General features: G+C 38.4%; 2 protein-coding genes and 1 long non-coding RNA gene across 11 annotated transcripts in view; 2 read left to right on the top strand and 1 right to left on the bottom strand.

The window, feature by feature from the left end:
* LOC127809591 (ABC transporter B family member 27-like) overlaps positions 1-18,655 on the bottom strand; it is an 86,857-nt gene that overhangs the window by 50,361 nt on the left and 17,841 nt on the right. For 2 of the 9 annotated variants that reach the window (XM_052348497.1, XM_052348500.1), the window contains exons 1-3: positions 305-385; positions 194-229; positions 30-115 (exon numbers count right to left, since the gene is read on the bottom strand). The exons of 3 other annotated variants lie outside the window; for them this stretch is intronic. Coding sequence is in view for 3 of the 6 variants with exons in the window: in XM_052348492.1 (XP_052204452.1) it covers positions 30-104; positions 194-229; positions 305-379; positions 1,242-1,325 (270 nt within the window). In the remaining 3 variants the exon portion in view is untranslated. Of the gene's footprint in view, positions 1-29; positions 116-193; positions 230-304; positions 386-1,241; positions 1,639-18,655 lie in introns of those variants that run through there. 4 more of the 9 variants (XM_052348492.1, XM_052348491.1, XM_052348499.1 and 1 more) reach the window with 4 other exon arrangements.
* Positions 3,717-7,422, top strand: LOC127809590 (putative receptor-like protein kinase At5g39000). The gene has a single exon (XM_052348490.1). It carries the CDS (start codon positions 3,723-3,725, stop codon positions 6,870-6,872), a length of 3,150 nt encoding a protein of 1,049 aa, XP_052204450.1. The 5' UTR covers positions 3,717-3,722; the 3' UTR covers positions 6,873-7,422.
* On the top strand, positions 13,317-18,602 carry LOC127809599 (uncharacterized). The gene is made up of 3 exons (XR_008025143.1): positions 13,317-13,449; positions 16,294-17,745; positions 18,364-18,602. It is a non-coding gene; the product is annotated as an uncharacterized LOC127809599 (long non-coding RNA).

Below are 18,655 nucleotides of genomic sequence, written 5' to 3'. Positions count from 1 at the left end.
ACAAAAAGTAGAGAATAAAAATGGCTTACAATGAGAATATTTGTTGTGGATGCTATTAGAAGTGCAATAGTGCCAACAATTAGCTTTCCGGCATCTGGCTTTGCCTGTGTGCATACTGCAGAATTTTAATAAACTATAACACTTCAATAGCAGACACCCCTCTCGAAGTTTGTTAAAACTGATTTCTACTTACCAGCAGAAATATTCTGCCAAATCCCACGGGCGCAGCCTGAATTTATCTAACAAGGTTAGCCTCGCAGCAAAATAGCCAGAAATGGAAATAAGAACACCAAACAACAAGCACCTGTATAGAATCCCCATGCTCAAGATCTGTGATAGGACCATCATCTGACCCATTCTCATTTGCCCTCCTCCGTGGCTATATGAACAAAAGTGCAGGCAAACTAGTTATCTCAATGATCTCACACTCCTAACCCGAATAAAGAAGCTCTCAATATTCTTCTCCATTTCAAAATGGTCATATTCTATTTAAACACCATCAATCAATCATATTCAATTTAAATTAAACATTCAAAAATGTAAGAACGAAAGAACAACACAAAAGGAACACACACATTGCAAGAATTGGAAACTGAGCAGGTTATGTAAAATTAAATAGAATTTGAACTACTATGGTCATTACATATACACATAGTCCATAGAAGATTGAAAATGTAGTTAATAAGAACAAAAATAGATAAAGGGAGAAGAAAAAGGCTGGAATAGAAGATATCCTACTTTTCAAGCTCACATGATCATGACAGGAGAAGACCCATTCTGTCACTCGATAAACAGAGTTGAGAGTCAAGAAATGGTATTAAAGGACACAGATTGCCGTGAGGATATATCAGAACTGCAAATTCGACAAACCACTTGGACGATCTAGTCTTAGCATATTCTGATATCAAATAATTCTTGAAGATCTAGTCTTAGCATTTGATGTATCTAAGAAGACTTTCGAGATGCAAGATACAACTTCATTACAGTCAATGTTATCTCCATGTGTACTTATTTCCTTTCCACGAATCCAAATCTGCCTAAAAGAAGACTCTTTAAAACCAAATTGACTATAAAAACTTAAAATTCTAATTAAAAAATGATGCATAAATTGACACAAAGCCACAAATCTCTTGAAGTGGAGAAAGAAGTCAAAGCAGAGCAAACACCAGACAAGGAAGGTGAAAAATACAATCAAAATCAAAGGAATCAAGAAAGAAGAAGCACACGGGATTCAATTTAACCTCTTTATTCAAGAGAGAAACTCTTTCACTGCCAGAGGACATGATGGACCGCGATGCCCAATCCAAGTGCTGCTTCTTGCCCATCAAGAAAGCCGATTTGGGTGAACGTGCTCGGCGACCAGGAGGGTAGTTATATAATTTGACGGGGAACAATTTACAATATTCTTGAATTAGTGATCACACTTGAGAGACAGCGATCACTTCCAGATTTTTTCACTGGAAAATGCGAAGAGAAAGTGGTTTGGCAATTGAAGGGGGCTGATGGAATAGAGCTAAGACTGAAGAGCACAACGGAAATTCTGCGTTTTGAAGGTAATGTGACCATCTCTCTTGATGCAATGAAACGACGACGATTATGATTATGATTCTGATTCTGATTCTGAGGCAGCCATTAATTGGAATTTTACTTTTGGCTTTATTTCTCCCGTTGAAATGATGTGTACTGATTCTCACAAGCATAAATTCACCCCCTTTTTTACTTTTTTTTTAAGACAAATATAAAAAAAAAAACTCGAACATTCTTGCGAATTTGTAAATTTATTTAAATATTTTAATTTTATTAATTTTATCTTAACTTAATTAAATATAATTTTGCTCAATTCCCGAAATCAATTTGATAATCATTGTGATTTGTCATCAATTATAAAAAAAATATAAGTAGGACCAACATGTATATATATAAAAAAATAATAATAGTCCTTAAAGGTATAGTCTGGTGATTCTGGCAATCTCATTTGGAGTCTGCTCTATTATGGTTAGAGTGTCGCTTTATAATCAAAATCAAGGGCCATCAAGTTTCTTGATTTTAACTCATTCACTGTACTTTGAGATTAATAGGTGAAAGTGTTCTTAATTAGGTGTGTTATCTAAAAAAAAATAAAAATAAAATTGTATATGTGAGTCCTACTTTTATATTTTTTTTTTTGACCAATGATTTGCCACGTTAGTAATAATACACGCCTCTCAAATTAATTTTAGGTATTGGATAAAATTACACCCAATTGACTTAATTGAGATACAATTTTCAAAATTAAAACATTTAAATAAATTTATAAATTCACAAAAAAAGTTTGAGTATTTTCTTTTGGATATTTGCTTCTTCTTTTTTTATCGTGATATCTTTAATTTCATTTGGTTTTAATTACGCATATAAACTAGTTAATATAATATAAATTTACCTCTCAACTTTTTTTTTTATTTTTTTATTATGGCACGCTCAACTTTATATGGTCTCAATTACACCCTTAAACCATCCAATTTCACTCTATATAAAGGCAAGACCAATTTTGAAATTATGATTAATATTCACATACTTTTGATACCTTGAAGTCTATTGTTTAAAAATTTAAATTAATTATACAGTCTATTGTTGATGTTAATGAGAATAGAATTTAAACTTTTGTCATCATCTTCAATTTCGTTTCAAAACTTTTCAATCTAATTCAATAGATTATACATTTTTTTCTCATCTTCTATTTTCCAATGAAGATGACGGTGACAATGAATGTCCAATGATTATATTTGAAATTGGATTTGAGATTTGCCCGATTATTCTAGTTTTAGTGAGTAAATTTTGGTATTATAAAGAAATTTCATTTAATAAGAAGGAAAAGAAAAATAGAAAAATTTGATTTACCTCTTATTTTGATTTTTAATTTTTTTTAAAACAAATAAATTATAATTATCAAGACTAATAATCCATCACTCTCTATAACATGTACATATCATGTGCGGTAAATCACACTGACCAAATGTTTATATGACATGAATTTGGCTTGTTCAATATTATTGTAATTGAGATTAAATAAAGTTGAAGATGACACAATAAAAAAAATAAAAATTGGGAGGTGAATTTACACATTTGACCATTCTAATTTATCCTAAATTAATACACATCACATCATAGATTGATTTTCAACTAATAAGATCTTTTGAAAATTAAAAATAAGATGCTCTAATTACCTTTTAACCACTGCCTCAAGACCAATGATTAACATGCCCAATTATATATTATATAATTTATGATTGTAGATATATCACCCAATTATTAGTAACATGTCTTATACTATATGTGTAGATAAAATATGTCATGGATAAATGGTTGGATGCCCTAGCAAGTGTTAGAAGTCTCCTAATTGGGACTTTAGCAATACATGTACTCTTCCAGTCAAATCTAGATTTTATATAAATTCAGACCAAAAATAAGGTCCAAAAGTTGGGCCTTTGAATGTGTAAATAGAGATGATCTACTTTTACTTGCGAGGCAAGTCAAGTCTTGCAGCAGACAAGTCAGCAGACGAGTGCCTAAACTCATGGAAATGATAAAACTTGCGTGTTCCATTATTGGCCACTAGCCATTCACTTCTAGATATAGAATAGTCTCTCCAGATTCCGCTGACCTTCTTAAGTGGTTGTATTCTCATTCTGGCAATCCTAGAATCTCTTTTGTTGAAAACAGGAAGCATGTATCGCATCACACCTATGTTCTTCTTTCTTCGTCATCTTATTCTCACCACTGCTTCCAGTTATTACCCTGTGGATGACATTGCTGTCAACTGTGGCTCTTCCGGAAACTCAATTGCCTTCGATGGCCGGGAGTGGACTGCAGATATCAGATCAGATGGCAAATCAATGAGCTCAAAAGTTCTCCAATCCCTTTCTGTTGATCCTATCCCCTACACGAGTGCTCGGATTTCCCGCTCTGAGTTTGCCTATACTTTCCAAGTCAGTCCAGGCCAAAAATTCATCCGCCTGCATTTCTATCCAGCATCATACTCGGGTTTCAAAAAGTCTAGAGCTGTTTTTACAGTAAAAGCTGGAGCATACACCCTTCTCAACAACTTCAGTGCTTCCCTTACGGCTGATGTGCTGGGGTTGAAATCTTTTGCTAAAGAGTTCTGTGTGAATGTGGAAGAAACTGAAGCACTCAATATAATTTTCTCTCCATCGCCTAGTACTTCAAATGATATGTATGCTTTTGTCAATGGCATAGAAATCATCTCCATGCCAACTGGTCTTTATTACACTCCTCATGGTGATCCAGGGGCTCATGTTGTTGGCCAGAAATATCGATTCCATATTGATAACAACACTGCACTTGAGTTGGTACATCGCTTAAATTCCGGGGGGAGCTCCATTTCATCTGTAGAAGATTGGGGCATGTTCAGAAGGTGGTCAGAGGATTCGAATTATTTGTTGGAACTGGGTGTTTTACCAGTTACTACGTCCATTCCAATCAAGTACACAAACATCCCAATGTATACAGCTCCGCAGAGAGTTTACCAAACTGCTTGGTTAATGGATCCGAACAAGCAAGCATGCAATCTTACATGGAAATTACCTGTGGATTTGGGATTCAGGTACCTGGTTAGGCTTCATTTCTGTGAGCTTGATTATGGGATAAAAGAGGTAGGCCAAAGGGAGTTTAGTATCTTCATAATCAATAAGACTGCTGAGGCTCGTGCAGACCTGATCAAATGGAGTGGCGGAAATGGGGTTGCATTGTATAGGGACTATGTGGTGATGATGGCTGGTAATAGAATGGAAGGAAAGTCTGACCTGCTCATAGTTTTACAAGCTTGCTACAATGAGTCAAGGTCCAAATACCATACTAGTGCAATCCTAAATGGAATAGAAGTGTTCAAGTTGAGCAACCCTGACAATAATCTTGCTGGCCAGAATCCCAATTCTCTTGCACATTCTCCTGCCTTGACCACCCCAAAGCTCCAGAAATTAATAATAGCCTTTGGCAATAAAAATGTGATCATAAGTGGTCTGATCATTTTGCTAAGTTCCTTGAATGTCATTGTCTATCAATTGCGTTGTTGGGCAGAGAGAGCCGATCAAAAAGATAGATCTGAATCATCAAAGCCAAAGGAATCGTGCCGCTGTTTTTCACCTAGTGAGATTCAACTTGCGACCAACAATTTTGATGATGCCTTGATAATTGGCATTGGTGGATTTGGTAAGGTGTACAAAGGGCTCATTGACAAAGGAGCCACCACTGTTGCAGTGAAGCGCTTGAAGTCAATGTCCAAGCAAGGGGCTGAGGAATTCTGGACAGAGATCAAGATGCTGTCCTATCTCCGACACACTCATCTTGTCACTCTGATTGGATATTGCAATGATAGTAACGAAATGATCCTTGTCTATGAGTATATGGTCAATGGGACACTCGCTGATCATCTCCACAAAATGAGTACAAATGGCAATGGAAGAATTTCTCCTCTATGTTGGGAGCAACGACTAAGCATATGCCTTGGGGCTGCACGTGGATTGGAGTACCTTCATACTGGTGCCCAGCATAGGGTCATACACCGCGACGTGAAGACCTCTAATATTTTGTTGGATGAGAATTGGGTAGCTAAAATTTCAGATTTTGGGTTATCTAAAATGGGTGGGAACACCACAAACCAGTCAAGCACCTATGTGATCACGGAAGTTAAAGGCACATTTGGGTATTTGGATGTGGAGTATTTCTTGACTCATAGACTGACCAGAAAATCGGATGTGTATGCTTTTGGAGTGGTATTATTTGAAGTGCTATGTAGTAGGGCAGCAGTGGATAAGAGATTTGAGGGAGAAGAACGCAGCCTAGCACTTTGGGCCCAGCGCTGCATCAAAGAAGGAAAACATGATCAGATGATTGACTCGAGCATAAAGGGGCAAATTTCACCGCAATGCCAGAAGGTCCTTCTGGAAGTTGCCAACAAATGCTTACATAATCGTCCAAGTGAGCGGCCTAGAATGTCAGATGTGGTGCAGAGGCTTGAGTTTGCACTAGCATCACAGGACCAGAATGCATATTCTTCTACAGATACAGAGGTTGAGCAGGAGGAGGCCATTAATGTTAGTGTGGCTGTCAACATGTCAATTGATACGATTACGGAGGGGGAGGAGGAGAAGGGGAAGGGAAATGAAGAAGAGGTGGTTGATGTTGATGTGGCTGACATAAACAAGGTTGATGTGATTAAGCAATCGACTGTTTCTCAGCAACCTATGGACTCCCCTGTATTGATAACAGATAGTACACCTAGTATGCCCAAGGAAAAAGCTAACAAGAAAAGTCTAACCAAGTTTGTTCAGAGTATTGTACGATGGAGAAAGACAAAGGCCAACAATTCTAGTGATGGATCATCACTCTCTGGAGGCATGTCAACAGCCAAAGAAAAACCTTCCCAAGCATTGCCAGAAAGTTCATGCAGTTCTCCACCTTTACCAGCACTGCCTGGCCGTTCTTTTTCACTTGCTGAGATCCATGAAGCCACAAATAACTTTCACCGTAATCTTGTTATCAAGTACGGTGGTCCTGGCGGTGAGATGTACAGAGGTTATATTGACAACGGAGGACTTCAGGTTGCAATTGAAAGGCGTATAACAGAGTCAGAGAACAAGTTTCTTGAAGAGGTTGTGATGCGCTCTCGGATCCATCACCTCCATTTGGTTACTTTCATTGGATACTGCGAGGATTCTGGTGAGACAATCATCGTGTATGAGTACATGGTGAAGGGAAGCCTTCGTGATCCGCTCTATGGAAGAGGACCAAGAGATAACGATCCTCTTCCGTGGAAAAAGAGACTTGAGATCTGTATTGGAGCTGCACAAGGACTACTGTTGCGGAAGATAATGTAATTCAAAACAGAAAGGAGGTTAGAGCAATATATAATTAAACCAAAAAGATATCGAACAAATCAGTCAAGAACATGATAGAACAAGAGAAACTCCCTGTAAATAACTTGTCAAGGCTTAGATCTGGGCCAGTCCAGATTATACCACCCAGGTAACACCAAAATAGGGACACCAAGCCTCACGGAAGCTCACAAGGGACAAGCCACACAAGACCCCAAATCGGAACCCTAAACCCTCTCGGCCAGTACACCAATCTTCTCCCAAAACCACATAGGTAACGTTCACCACAAGATCCACCAAGGAACAAGAACGATCACAGAGATATGAGACGAAGAACAGTATCCGAGAGCTTACCCCAAACGAATCTGTCGCGCCAAGTAAATAGAGGCTACTCACCGACCGACCATCGGCTTCCCAAAGGAAAGGAAGATCACTCCAAGAAGATGAGATCTGACCGAAGAAGGAAAGAACTAGCTTACGGATCTCAGACATCGAAGGAAAGGATCGGGAGAGCAAATAGAAGAAGAGAGAGAGAGAGAGAGGCCGCCGAATGAGGACAAAGAAGGCAGAGAAGATGCCTTTTATATGGTGGTACTAGGGCACGGTTGCAAAGGGCCATTTGGCTTGGGCTTGGGCTCGGCTTGGGCTTCCTTAGGCCTTGAGCAAATGGGCTCAGCCCATTTCTCCTCCAAAAGGCCTAATTAAGGGCTTATGGCCCGACTTTTAATGGGCTGCCAATGGGTGGTATTTTTGGACGGTACTTCAATCCCAGGCCAAAGCCTATGAAGATAAACCCGAATATTTCGTCATAGCCTTGGGCCTCTTTGGGAAACAAAATCAACAAATCTCCACCTGATTCCCAAAGAGGCCAGCAAACACAAATAGGAGCATGAACAGCAAGATGCAACATAATGCAGATGAAGCATAAGCAACTATCAAGTAATTTTGCCAATGTTAAGTAAATCTAGGCAGCTTTTAAATTTAGCCATAGGCAAAATTTTAGTTCCCATATCAGCAGGATTATATTCAGAAAGCACTTTTTCCAATCTAACAATGTTTTGAGATACGATATCACGAATAAAATGCAGTCTCACATCTATATGTTTGGTGCGTTCGTGAAAAATAGGATTTTTACATAAATGAATTGCAGATTGACTATCAGAGAAAACAGTCACATTTTCATTAAGAACACATAGTTCATTTAGCAATCCCTTAAACCACAGAGCTTCCTTAATAGCCTCTGTAGCAGCAATGTATTCAGACTCGGTGGTAGAGAGGGCAACAATATGTTGAAGTTGAGACTTCCAACTAATGCATGATTCACACAAAGTAAATACATAGGATGATGTAGACTTCTTATTATCTCTATCACCAGCATAGTCTGAATCAGTAAACCCTTTTAATATCACATTATTAGACTTATGCTTATATATTAATCCTGCATTATAGGTGCCTCTTAAATACCTTAATAACCATTTCACTGCTTCCCAATGATAGGGACCTGGGTTTGTCATAAATCTGCTGAGAGTACTAACTGCATAGGCTAGGTCTGGCCTAGTACATACCATGAGATACATGACAGAACCTATAGCATTTGAGTAAGGGATTCTATTCATATATTCCTTTTCTTCCTCATTATCAGGAGATTTATCTTTAGATAATATGAAATGGTTTCCTAAAGGCAAAGATACTGATTTACTATCATGCATACCAAATCTTTTTAAAATTTTTAACACATATGCTGTTTGATGCAAAAATAACATAGAATTTGACCTATCTCTTTCAATTTCCATACCTAGGATTCTCTTAGCTATTCCTAGGTCTTTCATGTCAAATTCTCCACCTAATACAGATTTTATGCTATTTATCTTTTTGACATCAGGACCAATAAGAAGCATATCATCAACATAAAGTAAAAGAAACACACAGTCATCATTATTTTTGTGCTGAAAATACAAGCAATGATCAAACTCACTTCTTTTAAAACCAATTGATTTAACAAAGGAGTCAAAACGTTTATACCACTGTCTTGGGGACTGTTTTAAACCATATAAGGATTTTTTTAAGAAACAAACAAAATCAGGCTTTCTTTTGTCTTCAAAACCTTTTGGTTGATACATAAAGATTTTTTCCTCTAAATCACCATGCAAGAAGGCAGTCTTTACATCTAGTTGTTCAAGTTCCCAATCAAAATATGCAACTAATGCAAGCATGACACGAATGGTAGTGTACTTAACAACTGGTGAAAAAATCTCATTATAATCTACCCCTTCCTTTTGTGTAAATCCCTTGGCTACTAACCTAGCCTTAAACCTTATTGGTTCTCTATCAGTTGTACCCTCCTTAACCCTATAAATCCACTTGCAACCTACAATGGACTTATCCTTAGGTTTAGGGACTAATTCCCAAGTTTGGTTCTTGTTAAGGGAACTCATCTCCTCTTTCATTGCTTCTGTCCATTCTTTTGAGTATTTACTTCTTATGGCTTCCTCATATGTGTTAGGCTCATTTTCAGCTAGGTCTTGATAGCTTGCATAGGCTAATTCAAAATCTGAGGCTAATCTTTGAGGTAACCTATGAGGCCTTCTTTCCCTATCCCTAGCTAGTTGGTAATCAGAGACTGATGGCTGGTCATTTTGAAAATCTTCTACTGTTTCACTCTCCTCATTTACTTCAGGTTGATTTTGACTTTCTACTTCACTAGAGGTGGAAGAAGTGTTCTCCACCTGATCTGAATTAGTAGGGGCTTGGGTGCTTGAGTTTTTCAACTCTTCTTGAGGACTCTTGTCCTCATTAATTTTGTCACCACAAAGCTTTGAACAAGGCATTTCTGATTCATTAAATGTGACATCTTTACTAATAATAATTCTTATTCCCTTTTGGTTTCTATCCCATAGCCTATACCCTTTGACTCCCTCAGGATATCCTAAGAAAACACATTTCTTAGCTCTCGGTTCTAATTTTCCCTCATTTTGATGAGTGAACGCTGCACAACCAAAGGTTCTAAGAATTGAGTAGTTGGCACATTTTCCATGCCATTTTTCATAAGGAGTATCACCATTTAATGTAGCTGAAGGAGTAAGATTAACTAGGTAACATGCAGTCATAACTGCTTCTCCCCATAATGACTTAGGTATATTAGAACTAATCATCATACACCTAACCTTATCTAAGAGGGTCCTATTCATCCTCTCAGCTACTCCATTCTGTTGAGGAGTGTAGGGGACTGTTCTATGCCTAGTAATTCCATACTCCTTGCATAGGTTATCAAAATCAGAATTGCAAAATTCTAAGCCATTATCAGTCCTAAGGTATTTTATTTTTTTGTCAGTTTGATTCTCTATTTGAGTTTTCCAGTTTTTAAGACTTTTAAAAGTTTCTGATTTATCTTTTAAGAGAACAACCCAAACTCGCCTAGAGTAATCATCAATCATAGACAAAAAATACCTATTACCACCTGATGTGGGTTTTGATGCTGGCCCCCAAAGGTCTGAATGAATGTATTCTAAGACTCTAGAGGCTCTATGAACATTAGAGGAGAAAGATAGCCTATGATGTTTTCCTAGGACACAATGATCACAGAAAGGGATATAAGACACAAAGTCCTTACCAAAAACACCTTTATCACTTAGCAACTTAAGCCCTTTAACACTTACATGTGCTAACCTGTTGTGCCACTTGATAGTGACATCAGGATTGATTGATGCTATATGGGATCCTAGATTATTAATTACCTCAGCATTTAATACATAGATCCCATTTCTCCTTACCCCTTTACATACTACCATTGATCCTTTAAACATTTTTAACACCCCATTTTCAATTTTTCCAGTAAGACCACTCTTTTCTAATTCTCCAACTGAAATTAAATTTCTAACCATTTCAGGTATATATCTAACATCCTTTAAATTTAAGACATAGCCATTGTCTAACTTAACAGAGATGTTTCCTACCCCAATGATTTTATATGCTAAGTTACTGCATACTATGGCCTGCCCACCTTCAGATTCATGCAAGTTTTCAAACCAATGTTTTTGTGATGTAACATGAAATGATGCTCCTAAATCTAAGATCCATTCATGCATGTATGATTTTGCAGCAACATTAATTTCAGTGGAATCAGAATCTAAGAGCATGTAGACTTTACTAGGATCATATGAGGTTACTACATTAGCTTCTTCTTGATCCTTACCCTTTTCTTTATTTTTATTTTTCTCTGCATAGCAATCTTTAATAAAGTGCCCAATCTTACCACACCCATAGCACTTTTTCCCCTTTCCTCGATTTTTGGATTTGGACCTACTTCTACCCTTTTTCTTACTACCTCCCTCTTGGTTTTTAAATTGGGACCTACCTCTCATCATATGGACCTCACCATGCCTTTTCTCATGTTTAAGTTCCATTTCTTTACTTCTTAAAGAATCTATAACAATTTCAGGTGTTAAGGTATCCCTACCATACTTAATGACATTTTTTACCTCTTTATAGATATTTGGAATTGCATTTAATAAGATCACAGCCTTATATTCTTCAGATACTGTTTCACCACAATTAGTGATATCTTGAACTAATTTGTTGAAGACATCTAAATTGTCATCTAGATCCTTAGAGGGGTCAATCTTAAAACTGAAAATTTTTTCTAACAAATAGAGTTTATTTGGTGTAGACTTCTTTACATATAATTTTTTCAATTTTTCCCATAGCTCTTTAGTTGTGTTAAGTTTTCCTACCTTTCTTAACACTGAATCAGAGAGGTGTAAGATTATTGAAATGTATGCCAATTCATCAGCTTCTAGTATTTGTTCTTCTTTAGTACCTTCAGGGTATTTACCATCTATGGCCTTAGATACCTTTTGTTGTACTAAAATCCCCTTCATTTTTTGTTGCCAAATAGAAAAGTCCCCCTTTCCATTGAAAACCCCTAGTTCAAAGTGTGTAGTCATACTCACTAAGTATATGAATTTCACACAGAATATGCAGCCTAATTAAATTTAATACAAACACACAGTTTTAAATTAAGTCAGGCAGCAAATTCTCAAGAGGTTAATAAAACAGAACTGATCAGGACTAAACAGAGTAGTGAAGACTGATTTACAAAGTAATCAGTATTATAGATTTGCACACAGCCAAGAATAACTGATATCACACACAGTAAATCATCAGAATGCACTAGGAATGTATCGGCAAAAAAAAAAAAATTGAGAACAGTAACAACAGAACAAATAACTAAAGCTGATACAAACTTTACCGAGCTAGATCTCAAGAGAGAGATCTAGAATGGAATAGGGTCGGATCTCTCGAGCCTGCCAACCTTCACGCGCCAAAGTCTGTCACTACACGCGCCGTTACCAGCCGGAGTGTAGACTGGCACGCGCCGGTCAGGGCGAAGCTACTCGGACTGATGATCACGGATCTGGGGTTGGTTTACCCCGAATCATTCACTGCACAAAGCAATATGAGTTAACCGATTCGGGTTTCAAGTAAACCCTAGAACCACTTACCGTGAAAAAATCGATCGAAGAAACCAGAGGGCTTTTTCGATTAGGGTTTGATTTTGCACAACCCAGGAGCCACACAAGGCTCTGATACCTTTTGTTGCGGAAGATAATGTAATTCAAAACAGAAAGGAGGTTAGAGCAATATATAATCAAACCAAAAAGATATCGAACAAATCAGCCAAGAACATGATAGAACAAGAGAAACTCCCTGTAAATAACTTGTCAAGGCTTAGATCTGGGCCAGTCCAGATTATACCACCCAGGTAACACCAAAATAGGGACACCAAGCCTCACGGAAGCTCACAAGGGACAAGCCACACAAGACCCCAAATCGGAACCCTAAACCCTCTCGGCCAGTACACCAATCTTCTCCCAAAACCACACAGGTAACGTTCACCACAAGATCCACCAAGGAACAAAAACGATCACAGAGATATGAGACGAAGAACAGTATCCGAGAGCTTACCCCAAACGGATCTGTCGCGCTAAGTAAATAGAGGCTACTCGCCGACCGACCATCGGCTTCCCAAAAGAAAGGAAGATCACTCCAAGAAGATGAGATCTGACCGAAGAAGGAAAGAACTAGCTTACGGATCTCAGACATCGAAGGAAAGGATCGGGAGAGCAAAGAGAAGAAGAGAGAGAGAGAGAGGCCGTCGAATGAGGACAAAGAAGGCAGAGAAGATGCCTTTTATATGGTGGTACTAGGGCACGGTTGCAAAGGGCCATTTGGCTTGGGCTTGGGCTCGGCTTGGGCTTCCTTAGGCCTTGAGCAAATGGGCTCAGCCTATTTCTCCTCCAAAAGGCCTAATTAAGGGCTTATGGCCCGACTTTTAATGGGCTGCCAATGGGTGGTATTTTTTAGACGGTACTTCAATCACGGGCCAAAGCCTATGAAGATAAACCCGAATATTTCGTCATAGCCTTGGGCCTCTTTGGGAAACAAAATCAACAACTACATTACCTCCACACTTGTTCTCAGGGGCCTATCATCCATGGGGACCTGAAATCAAGCAGCATTTTGTTAGATGAGAAATGGGTTGCCAAAGTTTCGGGTTTGGAAGCACCCAAGTTAGAGTTATGTAATACCCGAGAATGATTTAAGGTCATAAATAATATTTGATGAAGAGCATAAATGGATTTTGTGGAAAATAAGACTATAGGGTACACTAACGCAACTTTGGACGATCGAATTAGTCAGAGGGAGTACCCTAGACCCTAGATAGCCAAGGAAAAAGGTATAGTATCGACAAGTAATGCGAGTTATGATTTTAGGCATCAAAAGAAGTTGGATCGGGAACGGTTCCCGGTACAGCTAAAAAAAAAAGGCAATTGTGATTTAGGCTGAAATACCGAATTATCGTACGGGGCATCCGGGAAGTCAATGGAACCCCAAGGAAGTTCATATTTGGCATATAGAGTAACCCTTCAGTAGTTTTGGAAGAAACAAAAGGGTTTGTAGCTAAAACGAAGATTCGGGCCTAAGTGCAGTTTTTTCGAAATTGACGGAGGGAGATCGAAACGATATTTTTTCAGAATTTTAAAAAGAGTGTTTTAGGATATTTCAAAGGGTTATAAAGGTCTTTAAAGAGAAGTTCAGTTTTTGAGCCGGGGGCAAAATCGTAATTTTTGAGGTTGGGGTAAAAGTGTAATTTACCTAAAAATTAGGGGCATTAGCGCAATTAGTCCATTTTTTAGGGACTAAAATGCAATTAAAAATTAGCCCGGGGACCATGTTGAAAAGGGTCTAAGTGCAATTATCCAAAAGTTAGGGCCAAAGTGTAATTCTTGAAATCTTTTTACTAGGGGCATTTGAGAGATTCAGGAAAAAGCTTCATAAATGACTTTAGAGATAAGGATGAAGTCTCATGATGACGTTAGAGATAAGATGAAGGCTCATGATGACTTTAAGAATAAGATTTGTATAAGATTTGATTGGATAAGAAAAGATTTGATTTGGATAACAATGATTGCAGAAGATCTTACAAGATTTTGGAATGATTATATAAAAGATATTAGAAGATTTGGAATGATTATAGAAAATTTACAATGATTGCAGAGAATCTTAGAAGATTTTGGAATGATTACAAAAGATATTAGAAGATTTGGAATGATTATAGAAGATTTACAATGATTGCAGAGAATCTTAGAAGATTTTGGAATGATTACAAAAGATATTAGAAGATTTGGAATGATTATAGAAGATTTACAATGATTGCAGAGAATCTTAGAAGATTTTGGAATGATTGCAAAAGATATCAAAAGATTTGGAATGATTATAGAAAATATTAGAAGATTTGGAATTATTGGAAAAGATTTTAAAAGATTTGAAATGATTGCAGAATATATATTTCTTGGTGGCTAAGTTTCCTAAACATATAAATAGGGGCTCAAGGTTAAGGATTCTCTCATTCGAAGTTGTGATACATTTGTGCTAGACAAGAGTGCTTCGGGTGTAGTGGATAGAGGATTTTTAAAGCATACGCGAGGCATCACACGCGTAGAGCACTTAGGCAGCGCGTGAGGACCTATAAGAATGTGGTTTGGTTAAAAGACTTGAGGAGTTGCACGAAAATTGAGGTTGGGCACAAGATTCGAGGTGTTCTGAATTTTGTTCAAGGTGAGTTGTTCGCTACCAAAATTTGGCTTTCTTATGAGTGGTTCTCCTCCAAAACTTGATTTATTGTGCTTGTTCTATCTGAACATATGGTGATTTCATGCAAAATGGTTTTGTGCATTAAAATGGTAACCGGTGACGGTTGGATTTATGAGGGAGGTTTGTCCCTAAACGTTTTGAACTGTGCATTGCATTTTATAAATGTTGTTTATACGATGCATTGAATTGTGAATTGTGGCATTGTCTTGAGTTTTATGTGTACGTATGGAATGTCAGCCTCGGATGTTGTCTGGATAGTGTAGCCATAATTCTCCAAGGGCGTGACGGAATAATAGGGGTATCTGATGCTAGTGTGCATGTCAGGATAGCCGCCTTGGTTTCCGTGCCAGACCGTTTGGTCAGGGAAGTTGCACTAGGACGACTAGGTGATCCATACTGTGTTGTTCATGTGGGATGTCAGCCTAGGATGTTGTCTGGATAGTGTAGCCGTAATTCTCCAAGGGCGTGACGAAATAATAGGGGTATCTGATGCTGGGTGTGCATGTCAGGATAGCCGCCTTGATTTCCGTGCCAGGCCGTTTGGCCAGGGAAGTTGCACTAGGACGACTAGGTGGTCCATGTGAAATTTTGGAGTTGGGATTGTATGGTGGTTCCTGGATGCTTAAGGTGGGAACGTATTCTGGTGAGATGCGTTGGCAGCCCCATTTAAGCTAGAATCGCGTTGGGTCGTCGTGTCGTCGAGTCGGTGTGGTAGCATAGCTTTTAGAGAGATTGCTCTTTCCCCATGGTAGGGTTAAGCGCGTGGGAATTCTCTTGAGCTAGGGCTTACCGGGTATATTGGTTTATTTCATGTCTTGCATTATTCATGAAAAATGTGTTTTGAACTCTCACTTAGATGATTCATCATCTAATTTGGACTTGTCCCTGGAATATTCAAACGTTCCAGGTGAAGGCAGCGGTGCAAAAGGGAAAGGAATCGTCGAGGAGTGACGGCGATTAGCGGATAGTTTACATTATGTCTTTTCAGTTATGTTATTTACTTTTGAAAACGTCATGTAAACGTTGGTGCAACTTTATATATAAATAAAGTGGTTTCGGTTATGACTTGTTGAGGTTTCGATCTAACTTCCGCATTTGTGTTGGTGAACCTGTCTTGGTTTATTAATGGTTCATAGTTGATATACTGAGAAGGTGTAACGGAATTTTTGGGGAATGGTTTTTTTTGATGGATTTTTGTTTAAAAAAAAAATTTATCCCCGAAATCTTACGTTACGTTAACGCTCCCGGGAATTGGGGTGTTACAAGTTAGACCGTAACAATGTGACTACAACTCTTTTTAGTCATGTTATCATGAAGACGCATGCATACAAGGATCCTGAGTACTTAATAAGTGGACACCTAACTACCAAATCTGATGTGTACTCATTTGGTGTAGTATTGTTGGAAGTACTTTGTGCTGTGGAACCTTATAGTCCTCATCTAGCCAGGGGTGACACCTATCTAACGCACCGGTTTAAGCGCCGCATTCGACGGAGAACCATTGAACCGATTATTGATCGATATCTGGTGGGGAAGATAGTACCCAAAAGTTTGGGGGCATATGTCAAGATTGCAGAATGCTGCTTGGGTTTCCGTGGAGATGAGCGGCCAGCAATGAATACTGTGGTGCAGAGCTTGCAGCAAGCATTGCAGCTGCAGGAGACAGACGAAAAATCATACAAGTTTATTAAGCCTGGTGATCCTCCAGAGAAAATCCACGAGGCTGCCTATAGAGCTTACACGAGGGTTTTATAAGGCATGCCTTGATGAAGAAACTAGAGAATGGATGGGGAGTGAAAAAAATAAGATCAATGTTTGGTATTAGTGTTGAAACAGGATATATTTCTTGCCGCATTTTTCATTCTGAGAATTACACACACACACACATTTGCGCTTGTAAACTTTACCGTATTAATGTGGAAAATAACATGGCTCCAAACATTGTTATAGTGACACTTAGTTATTGGCATGGTAATTGGTCAGACTTACTGTGTTGCAAAAGAATAGAAATAAGAGCAGCGATATAAACTTATGACAGTTGCTGCCCTTGTCGTCGCCATTTACTTGCTCATGATGTAGTAGTAGAGAGAATTATCAATCCCTTTGACAGGTATAGATGAGTCAACTTCAAACAATCACTGCCTCTCCCCGAACAGTTATCAAAAATGTTGATTGAGCCCGAAAGAATCCGCTGGATTTGTTGACGTGATTGGCAAAGGGAGGAAGGGAGCTTCTTCAGACGTTACTGCCCGAGCTTGTTATGGCAGGCTGCTCTCCCAGCTCAAGACCAATCCTCATCTTTCTAGCATTTAGAGTCATCTGTTGCAGGTTTTACCCTGCTGTGCACAAAACTCTCCTTACAAAAGTAGCACGTATGCTGTGTTACTCGTTTGTCCCCATTGGTTGCATCCTTTACCGGCTTCTACACAAACTAATGTGGATCGCTTACTTGGAAGCCAGGATCAGGATAAAAGGTCAACCGAGCAACTAACTCATTTGGAGACCAGTTCATGAGAGACGCCGTCTTCGTGGGTGAAGCTTTCAAACTCAACAAAGTGCTTCGATAGCACATACTTGAATATGGCTAATATATCCGTTCTATCAAGCTCTAGGACACGGTTCAAGGGGCTGTTGGTGATCCTGCAGTGTGCTTTTGGCTCATATAACAACATCCTGTCCGTTGAAATACAGAGTTTCAAGCTAGGAGTTTTCTACATCCATGGTATACACTTGTACATGCATTAGTTATCTTCTACTGGTTTGTTTTCATCTTGGGATCATTTCATTTTTGTTTAAATCTTGGATAAATTGTGACGCAAACTGTGTTTTTGGTTTTTAACCTGTCACCAGGCTACAAGGGCTTCTTGGAACGATGAATAGATCGACTAATTTCCATTGCATTTGAATCATATATGACAGTTCTGCTTTTTGGTTTTTAACATATGTACAACTAGACGAAAAAAGAATGAGATGATTTAAGGGAAACAATTAATGCTCCTAAATTCATTCCAATTCCTCATAACAACAGCCCAACCTATCAATTAGACTATTCCACTCTGGCTTTCGCAGAGAGCAAATATGAGGAAAGTGAGAAATCTTCTCATCATTAGTAGCAGTTTCCAGGAATTATGTCATTAAAGGCAGTTGAAAGTTGAAACCGTTCTACTTGTACACTATGTTTGCTGCCTCTAATTGGTACTGCATGTAAGGAGGGGCTGAAAAACCTACAAATGATCTTTACAGTGACGTGACAGGAAATTATAGAATAGTGTTATTTCTGCTTTTGGGATACAATGGGTGTTGCTGTGCCTAACTATTTCTTTTATGAATCTTGGAACAGAAGATGTGCAAAATCTCAAGGTGGTCTTGGCTGATGAGGGTATGCCAGGTGCATTTGGATGGAGCAGAATAGGAAGATATTTTAGGAGACAAGCTGCCAGTTCATTGAGAAAAATCTATTTTGTTCCATATCCTCCATTTTCGTTGTCAAGGCATTTTTGTATTTCTTTTGCTCCAATAATTTAACACACAACTTTATCTTCGTGGAGAGGACTACTTTCTTCCATATGTGCACAGAGGTGAAGCTCCTTTTTCCCCCCTTTTTGGCATCTTTTTGTGAAAAAAAAAAAACT

Source organism: Diospyros lotus, chromosome 9, assembly GCF_014633365.1.
Source record: "Diospyros lotus cultivar Yz01 chromosome 9, ASM1463336v1, whole genome shotgun sequence".
Classification (NCBI taxonomy): domain Eukaryota; kingdom Viridiplantae; phylum Streptophyta; class Magnoliopsida; order Ericales; family Ebenaceae; genus Diospyros; species Diospyros lotus.
Note: the sequence above shows the minus strand (reverse complement) of the source record. Positions and strands in the feature narration are given on the sequence as shown.